General features: G+C 38.6%; 1 protein-coding gene across 1 annotated transcript in view; it reads right to left on the bottom strand.

Annotated features, from left to right (window-relative positions):
* LRPPRC (leucine rich pentatricopeptide repeat containing) overlaps positions 1-15,785 on the bottom strand; it is a 105,540-nt gene that overhangs the window by 5,807 nt on the left and 83,948 nt on the right. Inside the window, exons 30-35 of the mRNA XM_045885085.3 lie at positions 15,037-15,163; positions 9,400-9,488; positions 5,761-5,965; positions 3,558-3,697; positions 3,311-3,426; positions 761-835 (exon numbers count right to left, since the gene is read on the bottom strand). Of these exons, the coding sequence (XP_045741041.1) occupies positions 761-835; positions 3,311-3,426; positions 3,558-3,697; positions 5,761-5,965; positions 9,400-9,488; positions 15,037-15,163 (752 nt within the window). The remainder of the gene's footprint in view (positions 1-760; positions 836-3,310; positions 3,427-3,557; positions 3,698-5,760; positions 5,966-9,399; positions 9,489-15,036; positions 15,164-15,785) is intronic.

Genomic DNA, 15,785 nt, shown 5'->3' with positions numbered 1-15,785 from the left:
CTGGGATCATGACCTGAGCCGAAGGCAGAAGCTTAACCATCTGAGCCACCCAGGTGCCCTCTTTTTTTTTTTTTAACATCAAAAATAGGACTTGGTTCTGGTTTTACACATACACACACACATACACACACGTAGCTTTTAGTGTAACTAAGGTAACTATACAAATAGAGAACATGAATTTGTGGCACATGCCAGTTTTAAAGCCAAGTGGCCCATCTACCTGACGGCTTGGACCTGAGAAATGGCCAGAAGTAGCCACCAGCATGGACAGACACTCTGCAGTGGGACACGTCCCTCCGCAGTGCTTCCCCACTGTTCAATGGACCAAATGACCTAAGCAACAGGATTTTTATCTTCCATTTTTAAGGACCCTTTCTTTCTTTCTTTTTTTTTTTAAAGTAATCTCTACACCCAATTTGGGGTTCGAACTCACAACTCCAAGATCAAGGGTCGCATGCTCTACCCACTGAACCAGCCAGGTGCCCCTGTAAGGGGCCCTTTCTTAGGGCTCTTCTCACACAACTACATGAAGGGGGAATTCACTGTGTGAACTTCTTTTGCATTTCCAGTACAAGAATGGAGCCAGAACTGACTCTGTATCAACATCTAAAAAAGTAAACAAGTAGAGACAAGCAAAATCTTCAGTCTCTATAGTGTTTTTAGGTAAGGTACTGAACCAAAGCTCTTAACGTGAAACTCGGTACCCTGAACAAGCCTGGCTTCTAACATCCCTGATCTGTCAGCAAGTCAAGCACAGTACCTTTCCTGGTCTCTGAGAGCTCCTGATGCAGAACACCAAGAAGATTGAAGTTTGTTCAGCAATCGCGCCACATCTCTAAAAATTGAAACATCATTCAGTAAATGAAGGTTTTTGATAAACAAGTAGACCAAGGTGAATATTTCCAATTAACAAAGTTCACAATAATACAGTAATGTATCATTACCAATGGGAAGGCCTAATCGTCAACCCATTTTTGTACGGTAAGAAAACAGAAAACAAATGGGAGCTACGCTGAGCTCTCGAGACTATGTCGCCCTTGGCACTGCAAGTATAAAGTTTGTTTAAACAGAAAAGGGAAAAATTAAACTAATTCTTTAACAACCACAGAATAAGGTTTAGGACTGCAAAGAAAGAGGAAAAAAAGAAGCACTATTCCTCTCCAATTATTCTGCCAAGCATTCACAAGTGAGCTAGGGATCATAAGGTTAATTATACATTTAATAAGGTGTCAGGGAGATAACTGCTCGTTTCTTTATAAAAATTAAAATGTACAAAGCAAGTTCTCTTTAAAGTATAATTACCTACACTTATGCATACAAAAGGACTGATTTCAATCTCTCTATTTTATAAAAGGCTTTCATTGCAACAGACAGCCAGCGCTTGAGAAAGAGACAAAAGTTAAACTCAAAAAAAAAAAAAAAGAAAGTTTATATGACAGACCAGATAAATCAAGTGTCTATCCAATCTTAGATGCTACAGTGAAATCAAATATGGCAAGACAATATTTTAGTTTACACTCATCACAGATGTCATTCTTTTAAGTTTTGCAAAGCACACTGCTCTTTCAAAGCTTTAAAACACTGTCAATGCTAAAACGAATAGTACAAAAAGAACTTTTGGGGACACACAGAGAACATTGACATTATAAACTGATGTTTTCGACATCTGTGAATAAAGTATTCTTCGTTGCAGCAAGAATAATCTTTTGCTGTCTGACAAGCAGGTAAAGGATGGGTAAAGGGTTTCTCGTCGGAAGCCTCCGTCTACTAAAGGGATGACAGCGAAAAGACCGTGGGGGCTACATCCACACACAGCTGTCACCAGGAGCGCGACAGGCCGCTGTGTGAGTGCGGCTCTGAGGGCCCAGGCAGCACGCCGCCGCCTCCCAGCTGAGGCTGTTGGCAGCGTGCACTCCAGCAAGCGCCCGGATGGTGATGGCTCGGGACAAGCTGGCAGATGAAAGAGCAAGTGCCCCTTTCTGAAGAACCATCAAAATCGTGTGTTAAAGATGTATAATCAGAGACGCACATCCCCCTGGGAGGTACACTGAGTTATGTACACACCAGGATAAAGCCTTAGAGTTTATTCCTTTCAGATGGAACTTTTAACATTAAAGGCAGCAAGGGAAGACAATGAAAAGCTTCCTGGAATCCCTATCTAAGATAAACTGCCTTTTCTGTTACAAAAAAAAGGGGGGGGAGGGAGGGTGGGTGGAGGGAAGGAATCAAACCAAACCAGACAAGAACATTCCCAATTAGCTGGAGTTTCTCTCTGTCCAGGAACAGAAAGTAAAAAAGCCGTAGAGGCAAGTGCCAATTTCCACCTTTTACAAAACCGTTCACACAGAAATTTCTCAAAACTCCCTTTAAAAATGGCTTGGGTTCTGCCAACCAAATGAACCTGAAGGATCCGAACGAACGAGAGCTCCAGCACAGGGGTGCGGTTTCACCTTCCCTATCTACCACTTAACATGTTTCGCAGCTCATAAAAACGGAACTGAACATAATACTATTTACTATCAGAAATTGGTCCCGGGCCTCAATCTGACACAGGGAGTCTACACAAACACAGCCGTTGGCGGGATCACGGTGACTGTTTGACTGCCACCTGCTGGGAAGGGCTCCCCAGCGGCGCCTGTTTGTGTACATTGCCAGTGGCAGCTCCGATCACCCACCGTTCTGTCGGCACTTGGCACAGCTTTATACTTAGTGCTGTTAAAATGGCATGAATGCAGTTGTCTCCTTCCCCGAAGATTGCTAATTTAACTGAGAGTGCGGGCCACAGAGACCTGCATTTGTCATTTAATGTGTCTGTGACACACAAGTCAATAGAAAGCAAATTCAACTCTTAATAAACCTTGAATAAGGCACTGAGAATGAGTATTCAAGTGAGAAGCTGTACTTGAAAAGCAAACATTTCCTACTTTTTGTTTGCAAACTGTGTTGCCATGGTGATGCACAGTCTTTAGCGCTAGAGAAATTAAAGTAGGAAATCAAAGGAGTGGTTTTGCATTACCTATCTGCACAGAAACACTTGTCTTTCAATCAGTCAGCAAAACACGTCTGCCCTCACTCCCCTTTAAACCTAAGGGGTTCGGCATTTCTAGCATGGACTGGCATCTTTAAAACCAGCAGCCTCCAACTTACAATCCAGTCCGTGTCACGGGACCTTGATTCACACTGAATGTACATGTTCTAGCAGCACCATGCTCCATTGCCGGCAGCCTACCCCACACCTAGGTCTGGTAATTTCTCAATTTACTTCTCACAAGCCCCAAGCCCCACTGCTCCAGGTGTGGTGAGTCATTACCTGTAGGAGAGCTCTGGCATCATCCACCTTGCCTGAATCCAGAAGCTGAAGGAAAAGATCAGTGACAGGTTTGTAAACTGCAAACTGATTGGCCAGTCTCTCTGCCATGATGCTTACTGAAAAAGTAACAGGTAAGAGAAAGCTTTTGTTTAAACAGTGGTACAACTCATCCACAAAAGACATCTGTTCCAGGTTGACCAGAGAGAAAATGTGCTTCTGTGTTCTTTAGCAAGAACAGCTCACTTACTCTTTTCAACGGCTGCTTCCAATTGCTCCTCTATTACTTTTCTGAATAAGTATGCCAAGCCAAAGTACTGGGATTCCACAGTTTGATTCTCCGAAGTAAGCATATTTTCAATGTTTTCTATTGCAACATCTATGTTATTGCTGTAAGACAAACCAAAATAAATTGTAAAAAAAAAAAAAGTCTTGCTTTTGTATTAATATTTAGGCAGGCAGTTTTAGTATGAGAACTTACTTTGGGACTCACACATACAAATACTTCAGGAAAAAAAGGAAATATGAATACCACTAACCCGGATAAAAACCACTATGCAAATTGAACTTAATCACATGGAGGTGGCAAAGGCAATCACTAGGTAGTTCATGCTACAGTAACTGAAGTAGTTGCTTATTGTAAAACACTGCTCTGGAGACAAGATCGAACATATATATAGAAGAATCAATGACAGTAACTTAAGAAAGCAGTTTAGCTTAAATATCTAATTTGATTTTGCAGCTCTTGGGGTATAAAATGAAAACTTATTTTAAGTGCTATAACTTTGGCTTTATGATCTACAACTACTCCCTACTGCATGAGGTGAAGATCCTGCATCATACCTCAGGATTCTTAAAGAATCTCATGAGATCTTCAAAAGTCTACTTTTTTTTTTTTTTTTTAAAGATTTTATTTATTAGAGAGAGAGAGAGAGTGAGAGCAGGAACACAAGCAGGAGGAGTAGGAGTGGGAGAGGGAGAGGGAGAAGCAGGCTTCCCGTGGAGCAGGGAGCCCGACGTGGGGCTCGATCCCAGGACTCTGGGATCATGACCTGAGCTGAAGGCAGACGCTTAACGACTGAGCCACCCAGGCGCCCCCAAAGGTCTACTTTCGTGTCTTTCAACCACGGTCACATCAATTTGTTTTTGTCGGGTATCACACACATTTGAAAAATAATCAGTTTATACTAAAATTCTTAGAAAAAAGTATCTTTACAGTTTACATTTAAAAAAAATCAATGACATAGCCTTACTTAACAAGTTATGATGTAAATGATCTGCACGATTATCTTTTTGGTCAAGGTACTCCTTGATCGGTACTTTACGTTATGATACAGCAATCCAAATCCAAATTATCAATTTTATGTTAGAATTCTTACCTAACACATATGAATTCTCTAATAAAAATGAATACTCTGTTACATTTTCTTATGGGTTTTAGTGAGATAATTATTTCATAGTGAATAAAAACACCTTCTCCACATCATATAAAACTGTTTAATATGGTAACATTCTAAAATTCATCCAGATTTACTTGGATAATAATAAATAATACATAATAAAATAATAAATGAAATAAATGAAATAAAATAATAGATAAATAATTTCCTTGATCTTCTGACTTAACATATCTACATTTTCTTATTAAGGGAAAATTTGAAGTTCTGTCTGGGGGGGAAACAGTTTTAAAAGGGAAAAACAAAACAAAACCTCTCTGCCCAGAGAAATGGGAACAAACAAAAACCCCTGCAAAAACAAACATTACATTTTAATGATCACAACCCATTAACTGTATGTGAGGTTAACTACTAAAGAACACTTAAAAGCATGAAGAGTGTCAATTTCATAATCATCCCACGAATCTTAAACTTGAGCAACGTACTCTGCTTGCCAGGCTAGTAAAAATCAAGTACTTATTTACTTCTATACAGTGGCGAGTCTACGCAAGGAATCTAGAGATGGTGGTAAGAGAATCACCTCTAAACACCTCCCTTTTTATGGGTGTGTGTTGACAGGAGGGGATGCGTAGAACGGTGGGGGAAACAGACATGCATATTTTCAACAAGCTTGTGTGTCCCTCCGCTTCTGCAATGTTCTAATAGAGTGTCACCCTTAAGTGTTGCTGACAATGCAATGAACTCATTTTCCTCATTTGTGTCAGTGTTTCAACAACAAGGCCCTGGCCCGTATGAATGAGAAAAGTTATCAACTGTGGAGAAAGTTTCATGGATTTAAAAATTTTGATAAATGTCATTCTAAGGTCTAATTTAAAGCTAAAACACATTTTTTAACATATAATTATTCCCTAATAGTTAGAGAACAATCAGCAACTGGCACCAATATTTCCTCTGCAGTTGATATGGTTTCTAATAGCCTAAGAAAGGTTTTAAAAGGTGGTATTTAAGATAATGCTCCTTCCAGTATCCAGGAAAGGAAAAGTTGAAAATACTCACTTCTTTATTTGTGCCAAAGCAATGTTATTGATGAAAACCATATTTGAAAGTCCAATTGAATGTTCAAGTCCATCTACCATCTTCTGAATCGCCTGTATGCTTTCTACATCACCCTTCAAGGCACAGGCCTGAATAAGGCGGGTCACTGCTATCCTAGAAGGTATCTGCTCCAGATCCAAGGCTGTTTTTAGTGTTGTTAGAGCCTCTGTAATAGAAGAGCAGGCGACAGAGTTTTTCTTTTATGAACCGTACTGCCTAATGCATTTTGAAAACCAGCTTTTAAATATGAGCACCAAATGGCTACACACAAAAAGCTGTGAATAATTTATTCTAGATTACAGAAAATATTAATACTTTATGAGAAGCCTAAAAAAAAAAAATTGATGATTTATTTGACTATAAAATATCAGAGACCAGGGAATTTCTTCTTTAAATAATCAGAGAGAAAATACAAATGCTACTGACACAATGTGGGTTCCCTTCAGGGATAACATTCAGGGACTGATTTCAAGGAAACTGGCAAGTTCCGAAAAATATAAATCAGAATTTTAAAAATTAAAGAGTCTCCCAAAATACTGTTAACTTCTACCACATTCATACTTTCCCAGACTTTTTTACACTCAAAGATTACCTGATTATCAAAATCTCCTAATATCCCAAAGATTCTTCCTTGAAAAAAATGTCTCTTTCTTGTCTAAACAGGATCGACTATGCAGCCGCCACCAAACTGCGCCATTCAACTTCCACACTAACAAATTCATTTTACATGATCGAACACTTAGTAGGTATTTGCTGGCACTCATTTTTCAAAGAAAATACAGATCATCAGATTCCCGTGGATATAGCCACAGGTTTTTTTTTAAATAAGTACCTGATTATGGATAAATATGGAATATCCTTTCAATTTACGGACTCATGTGCCAGTGTAGCGAAATCATTACATTAAAGATAAAGTGGTAGACTGGAGGGAAAATTTAATACTCAGCATAACAATCACCACTACCACTACCAAGAAAAACTTCATGGCTTTTTCAAAATTAAAGCAATGTAACCTAGAAAAACACTAAGACTCTGAAGGCAGCTTCCAAATGAGAACAACCTGTCTTCTACAGAAGAATAGGGAAAGGGTAATAATTAAACAGTGTATTGAAAGTGCTACAGTAAAAAACATAATGCGTTCAGTGTTTATTACTGAGTAAACAATTTTTAAATACTCCAGATTCTCAAGTGGGGAAGAGAAAATAGGTAGTTTAAAAGGCACATTCACCAAAATTTTATAAATACACGTGTATATTTAGGAAACAAAAAATGTTATTTATTAGTAATATAACCTATTTAAAAAAAAGCTTGATAAAATCTTCTTAACTGGTAGTCATAGATAATCAACTTAAAAACGTTCTTTTAACCAAGAGTACCATCTGCTAGGGAGGATCTTCTCACCACTGGATCAAAATAACAAAAGAAAGATAACGATAGTGATGATAGTAACTAGCATAAACTGGACCTTTTCTACCTTCGCTGAGCCTGCAGACACAGCAATAAGCAGCTACACTCACAACTACCCTTCTGAGCTAAGTACCAATTTTATAGGTGAGAAACTGAGGTACACAGAGTTTAAATAATTTGCCCAAGGTCATACTGCTAGACACCAACCCCAGAATCCAACACCCCAGAGCCTGCATCTACGGGCGCATGTGTAAATGAGAGAGAGAGGAGGACTGGGGCAGTTGATCATTTTACGTCTACCCAAAGGGAAGATGGGACCTTAGAACCTAAATCAAATTTCCGTGACAGGACTCGCCCACTGTATAGTTCAGGACCTAAGGGACACCCAAAATGGTATACCCATCCACACTCTCCCCCTGAGTCCTTTTCACAGTCACCTTAATTTCCTAGTAATAGTGATTATGTTGCAAAGGTGTCACAAATCAGCTATTAATATCCCAGAACAGAATCTGCTTATAAAATTACATTAAGATTGAACTGGCTTTATTTTTGTTTTAGATGGGATGGAGAAAAAGAAACCTGAAAAGGAGAAGGGGATTTCACAAACTGGGAGCTCCAGTCAGCTATGGGGACTGTGCCAACACCACTCCCCATCCTTGCTGACGAGCATCGTTAGGTGGTGGTAAAAGGCGCGGGAGGTGGCATGTGGGGATGGAGGCGGCTGTGTCACGGCTCCTGCTCCCAGCCAACCTCCAGCTGAACGGAACAGCTGAGAAGAATAGATGTGAAATCACATCATCAAGTTTCCTGTAGTTTCCACAGGGCACCAAACATACAAGTGAAGGACAGGAGTTAAATTAAATTCAGTTCTAAATGAATGAATGAATGAATAAATAAATAAATTCAGTTCAGATTCAGCTCAAAAATTAACCCCCCTGAAATTAAAAAAGTGTTGTATCTTTACCTCCATGTCTACAGAAATAAAGGTGTTTTGTTTTTTTTTTTTAATCAAAAATAAAATGAAAGCTTTTAAAGTTTTAGTTAACAAGCTCTGCCCAAAAGGGCTATCTAGATGGGCTGGCCCTGCCTGGAGAGTGCGGAGGGTAGAAATTTTGCAAAAAGAGGAATCACCATTTATATACTCAGTCCTAATCAATTAGGAGGACATCTAAAGACCAGCACATTTAGGTATTATAGGTGACAGTAAAGCTGCACAATTAGCAACTTCCTCTCAGGGATGTGAAATTATTTTATAAACACGTAAGTGAAGAATAATATCATTATTACAGTCCGAGGAAGAAGGGAGATACCAGAGTGAACAATTAGAGCCTTTTCAACGTTCCGTAAAGATTTCCTGCGTGGGTTTTGTGGTATTGGCAACACTGTGGTTTTAACGGTTTTATTGTATTGATTAAAATTCAAATGTAAAGCCCTAGAAGAAAAGATGTCTACCTAAATTTAAGAGAGTCACTGTTTTTCCCCTTGGGAGCTCACTCCTAAGACCTCCAGATCCACAGATACCCTCCACCAAACAAACGGCCGGCCCCCTTCCCAGTCCTCCCCAAAGTCATCTCTGCAGTTTTCTGCGGTTATCTTAACATTAATTGAAAAACGCTAAACTCCAAACTCCAAACAAACATTGTATTTTATTGCTGCTGGTATTATGAACTACTGAAAAAGTATTAGATTAAGTTTTAAAAATCAATATTATAATCATTTGGTGCACAATCCCACACATTTAACACTCAATTTAACTCATTTGCTATCTCACACACAACCAACACAATATGCAAGAAACAACTGCTGGGAATTGTTTCAGATGCTCTAAAGTATGTTAATTTCCAAAGCAAAATGACTTGTGCTGTGAATTTTAACGCACTTGAAAGCCTGTACTTTCTCTCGTTCTGGAACACAAATTTTGCATGTCTGAAGAGCTGTGATTCATCTTAAGAAAACCCATCTTGTGTTAAATGGAATGGAAACTGGACTAAGTGGTCAAATGACAAGTACATTCATATTCAAGCTGTATTATAAATGCATGTACAGTAATTTACGTCTCTCAGCTACCACAAAAGGCTCTTGATAAGCAGGTAATTTGCTAAATGGACTCCTTTATCCAAGTATTCGAAGGGCGTTACAAGAAAAATCTGCAGAGGCATTAATGTGACGTAAAGGTCAAGCATTGTGACATACCTTTCAAATAATCCCGCCTAACTTGCGTTATGATGAGGAGGCTGTTGGCAGCATCGTTCAGTGTGAAGCCCTTGATGTGGGTCTCAGCGCTAAAAGAAGCAGACATTTAGAAAGGAATTACTGACATGCTTCTGATACGATAATAAATGGTTGAGCACCAAGGTGAAATTATAAAAACTACTGTTCGTATGTTAAAAATATTGCTGCAAAATATCGACCTGGAGACAGCTTTTGTGTTATCCTGTCAATGGTTATAGAAGGATAATTTTTTTTTGCATTCTGACAGATGACAAAGTTGGAAATGAGCAACAAAAGAAACAAAGTACAAGATTTTTTTTAAACAATCGGTTCAGATTCTTGAATGCTGACATATTAGATGATAAAATAACTGCATGCCCTGCATTGTTCTGCTGTATCCTAAGCTGGATACTTTTTCCTCTTTTCTCTACATTCACCATAATTATAAAATGTAAAACTATTCTTTCAGCAACAAAAATGAACATTTATTTTCAGCACTGTATATTTTAAATATAAACGAAAGCATATTACTAACTAACACCGTATCATTTGGTTGATTAATTTTCAAATTTCTGTCATCTAGCTACATACAGTTTTTAAAGGTGATCATAATGCAGAACTAAAACCACTGTTACCTTAAAATTAAAAATTTCACAAAAGAATCTTGTCCCAGACGTTTAATTTGAAACAAAACTCCCCAACTTTTTAAAACTCAAGAGCAAAAATTGCTTTACTTATGGCTAAAACCTACGTGATTAAAAAACCATCCTGGCCTGAGATGATTTCTGTTTGCTACACTGTTTGCACATCCCTGTGATGAAATTTCAGCATCCTTAATGCCCCCAGGGTTCATCTCCCGATTAGGAAATCTCCACAGGTCACAAGGAGCAAAAGCAATTGTGGCCGTTTGCCTTATCAAGCTGAGCGATGATCTTGCCGCCAACAACCTCGGCCTGCCGACATGAACATCTAAGCTGAGCGGATTGCAAGTAAAAGCAGGGTCACTGCTAAATTATTCTCGTCAATCCCAAGAAAATCCTCCAAAGACACTGTGACTTGCCCATCCTCTCAGTCACTTCCAGCCTCGCAGATTCACCACTGCAGTCCCCGGGCACAGGATTTTCTTATCCCCCCGCCCCACCCCAATCCTCTTAATCCCACCAAAGCACCCATTGCTCAGTTTGACTTTTTTCCTTTGTCCCATCTGTCAAAGCTCTTAAGTCAACAACTCCTGCATGAGACTATAAACTGCATAAAATAAAGGATTTACTTTCTCAATCTTTAGCAGGATTAAATAAGCAGAAGACACTATTAAAATTAAGCTCACTTCTTAAGCCAACATTATTACATGTATTATACCATATTTACATGAAAATATTACCTAAAATTTATTGAAACCATGCAGTAACAAAACTTCCCTTTTAATTGACATCGACTGTGAACTATCAGCCTTTCAAAAACCTCAAAACACCAACAGTTTCTTTCAATAATCTCTTCCTATCTCAAGAAGCTGCCTATTCAATACAAATATGAAAGTGGGGATTAACAGAAAGACAGAAACTCTCCCCAGCTCTCATTATATACTGAACATCTATATCTTACATATGTAGAAACTGACCAATCAAAAGCAAAATATATTCCAAACTGGAAAAAGGAGAAAAACTACAGAAAGTACTGGCAGAGATCTCTGTGTTGAACAATAAAAGAAGTTTATGCTTCTGACCCATACTTTGGATCTTTCCTTTTGTAAGTAAAAAATCTAGTCCAGAGCTGTCAAATCAAACTTCCTGTTATGATGAGAACATTCCTTATCCATGTTGTCCAATAGGGTAGTCGCTAGCCGCATGTGGCGACTGTGATGGAGGAATGGAAATCGCAATTTCCTAAAAATACAGTTTAGTGTTATCAGAGATTTAAAATAATAATCTCCCTTACTGCTCTTCTTCAAATAAGCAGTGCCCCTCCCTTGAAAGAATTCGCTATATCTAAATTTTGATTTTGAAACATGAGGAAATGTAACTCTTAACTAAAAATGAAAGGGAGCTGGCTAATTTTTTAAAGGCTGCAATTACTGTTACTTTTGAGGTTCCATAACTGGTGGGAAAGGTTTAAATGACCTTGTTGATAAAACCCCCGAATGAGCGTGCTTCATTTTTAGCAATACATCAGAGACAGCAAAAGTAGAGCAAAAACAAAGACTGCATTCTTTAGTTTGCAGAGAAAACTACTGCTCCTAAGACTGAACAAGTGAGATCGCGCAGGTAAAAACAATAGACTTAAAAACAAACAACAGACGGCTCTCTGTGGACTGACAGTAACTGTCGAAATACATGGGGGTACTGCTACCTGCCACAATGGCTCATCTGGTCACACCATATTACAATAAAGATGGCCATAAAAAAAAACAACAATTCTTTTTTACCCAAGAGCACTGAATACACAACTGGAAGAAGAGATGATCCCGATAGTTAGAAACTCGAACTTCAACTACCACTTCTGAATTTCCAGCCAAGTGTTACTTTCAAGATAACCCAATGTAGATCTAACCCAAGATACATTTTTAAGATTTATTTACTAGAGAGAGAGAGAGAGAGAAAGTGAGCGCGCGTGCGCACGCGCACACACACAGACACACACACACACACAAGCACCAGCAGGGGGAGAAGCAGAGGGAGAGAGAAAAGAAGAGAACCGCAAGCAGACCCTGTGCTGAGCGAAGAGCCCAACTTGGAGCTTGATCTCACCACCCTGAGATCATGACCTGAGTTGTAATCAAGAGTCAGATGCTCAACCCACTGAGTCACCCAGGCACCCCCCAAGATACAATTTTTTATAGTTAGATAGAACATGTTTTCGGTTCAAGGAAAAGCATGTGCATCTAATCCCCAGATTAGGTGCCTATAGGCATGGTAAGGCTTTGCATCTAGGATTCTCTTAGGCCCACCCAGCTATATGTGAAAGGCAGCTGCAAAATACTCCTGGAAGGATAACATAGCTAAGATAGAAGTGCCCTCAAGAGTACAAAAAGGCTTCACGAAGATCTAGAGGAGGGAAAGAAAGATCAACCCACATTTTACACATCGTACTTAGAAGGGGAAATAGAAGGGTTGTGCTTGCAAACATCTTCTAGATCAGCAGCTTTCACACTTGTGCGATCAAGATCCACAGTCACACACAGAAGAAATGTTTTACACTACCTACCAGTGCACATATAAATAAAACTCACAAAACGATCTTTATTACATGAAGTGCTTTGATATTTTCTATTCTATTTAAACAAAACGTCGTGTCTGTCCCACTAAAGAGAGATTCCGTGACCCACATACTGGTTACAACTGCAGTTTGAAAAACCACCCATCAGTGAGCCATCTTCAGTGAAAGGTACTTACACTGCATGAATGCTCTAGGGTGAGGCAAGAAAACCTTTCAGCCTCTATTTTTAAATCTTATTATCCTCTGAAAAGTTTCCATTTTGTGAGTATGTTTTAAAATACTTAATATGTGCTACATTAGCACAATTCATTATTAATGGTATCTGATCAAAATGTTTACATCATGCGATTACTGAATCACTTGGGTGATTATTAAATGCAGATTCCTGGGCCCTGCACCAGATCAAATGAATCTGAACCTTTGGGGTAGGCTGTGGGGAATCTTTTCATGCTAAAAGAATGTGAGGCTCACTGTTCTAGGACAAGCCCAATTAAAATGGGGGAAAAAAAAGATAATCTGTATTTTGGGGAAGTATTTCAGGATCAACCTCAGGATTAAAAATTTAAAATAAACTTTCCTTCTTTGCTTCTGTCCCCTCACTGAATCAGACCCAGTCCTCAACACAAAATGCACCTCTCTTTTCTCTGCCCCCATTCCTCCCAAAACAGCTGCTTTAGAACGCCTTTGATTACCACGGGCAGCGTTAGGGTAGAGAGTTTAGGTAATAATTTTCTGAAAAAAGTAATTTTAGGAAGAACACCCACCCCCTTGATGATTCCAATGACTACAGAGGACGGTACGCTGTTCAATGTCAAATTTTCCAAGTCACTAATTGAGCATCTCTTGAGTATTCTAGAGATATGTAATTTAATTAGCAACTGAGTAAACACACAAATGAGATACAGAATACATTAAAGACTTGAACTGTTAAAAAGTCTTCGTGTGACTGTCCTTGATATAGGACATGCAAATGATTCAAGACCATAGATATATATATGGTGTGCATATGTGTGTGTATACATACATACTGTACAGATCCATATACACTGTACATCATATACACTGTACGTGTGTATATATGCATTCCCACAGACAAGTATAGTCATATGCATTTTTCAACATGTAATGAAACACAAACAGTAAATATGTCCTTATGGTGCATAACATTACACTAGCATTAACAACAGATTTTCCAGCAAACTGCAAGAATGGCAAGCATCCACTTTTTAGTCAGGATTCTAGTATTTCAAAAATACTGTGACTTAAAAATTTTGAAGGCCAAAGCTGAGCCAAGAGAGATTATTTCAGAACTTGCAATACACTAGGAAAAGGCTGACCTTCGCCACTGAAAATAAAGCTACAAACTCAACACCAGGACAGGTCTACATTACAGAGCAGGTCACTGTGATCTATTCCATTCTAGGCCCTTTCTGGTTAATAATGCAACTTTTCGTGATAACTCCTTGGGGATAAGACAACAGAGTCCATTCACTGACACACCAGGTAAGAAAACTTTATTCTTGTTCCGATTAATTTTACTCTAAGGAACTAGCCAGAAACAAAACCCCTACCACCACCACTCAACAGATTTTTTTTTTTTTAAATCCAAAATCAAACAAAAAACACAACAGACAGTGAAAGAGAAAAGGCATTTAAAATGTGTTGAGCACCTATATTTTCACTAGTTCACTCTATGTCCGTCAACACCTAGAAGGGATCTTTGATGTAGGTCTTATTATCATCCACTCATCACATAGAAGAAGAAATGAGCTTCACAGATGGGAGGTAATTTCCCCAGTAGAGATTTCAAGTAAGATTCGAATCCCTGCCTAAGTTCAAAGCCCTTGGGTGTTTTCATTGCATCAGGCTCCTTCCACCACAAAGGCTCATGAATCTAGCTGCTGAACAAGAAAGAGTATGATAAAGGGAAAAAATTATTTTTCTGTATAGGGACTTCATAAATGAGTGGCGAGCTTATCTTAAGGAAAGAAAATGTACTGCACTGTGCAGGGCCAGTAAAGGTTATTTTTTATAGGTTAAAAAAAACCCATAAAATTAGAAAATCAGGGGTGCTTAGGTGGCTGAGGCGGTTAAGCGTCTGCCTTAGGCTCAGGTCATGATCTCAGGGTCCTGGGATTGAGCCCCACGTCGGGCTCCCTGCTCAGCAGAGTCTGGTTCTCCCTCTCCCTCTGCCCCTCCCCCAGCTCGTGCTCGCTCTCTCTGTCTTCCTCTCTCGCAAATAAATAAAAAATCTAAAAAAGAAAAAAAATTAGAAAAGCATTTCATAGGATTTTTGTGTGTAGTTGAGGGTAATTAAGCAGCTGCTACAACAAATCATTAGGAAAATCCTAATGATAGCTGATACTTTTTTTAAGTGACAGGTTTAATAAATGGACTAATACTTACAATTTTTTCACTTGTACTGCTTCTAAGAAACTATCCTTCTCCAATAATAATTTTATAAGACTGCTGTAAGTCTCACTGTTCAACACAATGTTTTGCTTTTGTGCCTTCAGGAAAGTAGTATATGCATCTACGAAGGAAAAAAAAAAACAAAAAATGAGCTGACGTTATTCCGAAATGTCAAAAAGGAGGGAAAACCCCCTAGAGCAAAGCCCCAAAGCCACATATGTGTTTGTCTTCATGCTCACCCACCATACCACTCTCCAGAGACACATACACTGACCAAAACAGCAGAAGCAGTCACCCTTCTCATCGTTATAAAAACAAAGTCACAGTTTTGGACACTTTACTTAAGCCATGTGGCTGGTACCTGAAAGGATTTCCCTTTTAAAATTACTTTTCATACTAACTCTCTAAAGTCAATAAATTTATTTTCATGCCAATAAAAATGAGAAATAACTCTTTTGAATTTGTCAAAAGATGATACTAGTTTCAAAACCAATTGCAAAATGTATGGTAAAGTCCAAATAAACCAGAGGTATAATTTAGACTGAGGGGAGCAAAAGATGCATTTTAAAGCAATCTTTAATCTATAAGTGGGTGGTTACAATGGTTAACATTTCAACACAATAGCATTAAAGTGAATATAGCCTATAATTCTAAAATTAGGAGATCAAATTATTTGGCTACGACAGGACTTATACAAAAACATACAATTTTCAAATATACAGGTATCTAACAAGTAAACTAAG

The sequence above is a fragment of the Mirounga angustirostris genome, unplaced genomic scaffold (genome assembly GCF_029215605.1).
Source record: "Mirounga angustirostris isolate CCGP_5_RB_7025 unplaced genomic scaffold, mMirAng1.0.hap1 SCAF_10, whole genome shotgun sequence".
In the NCBI taxonomy this organism is placed as follows: Eukaryota; Metazoa; Chordata; class Mammalia; order Carnivora; family Phocidae; genus Mirounga; species Mirounga angustirostris.
The sequence above is the reverse complement of the archived record's forward strand: the minus strand, read 5'-3'. Positions and strand labels throughout refer to the sequence as shown.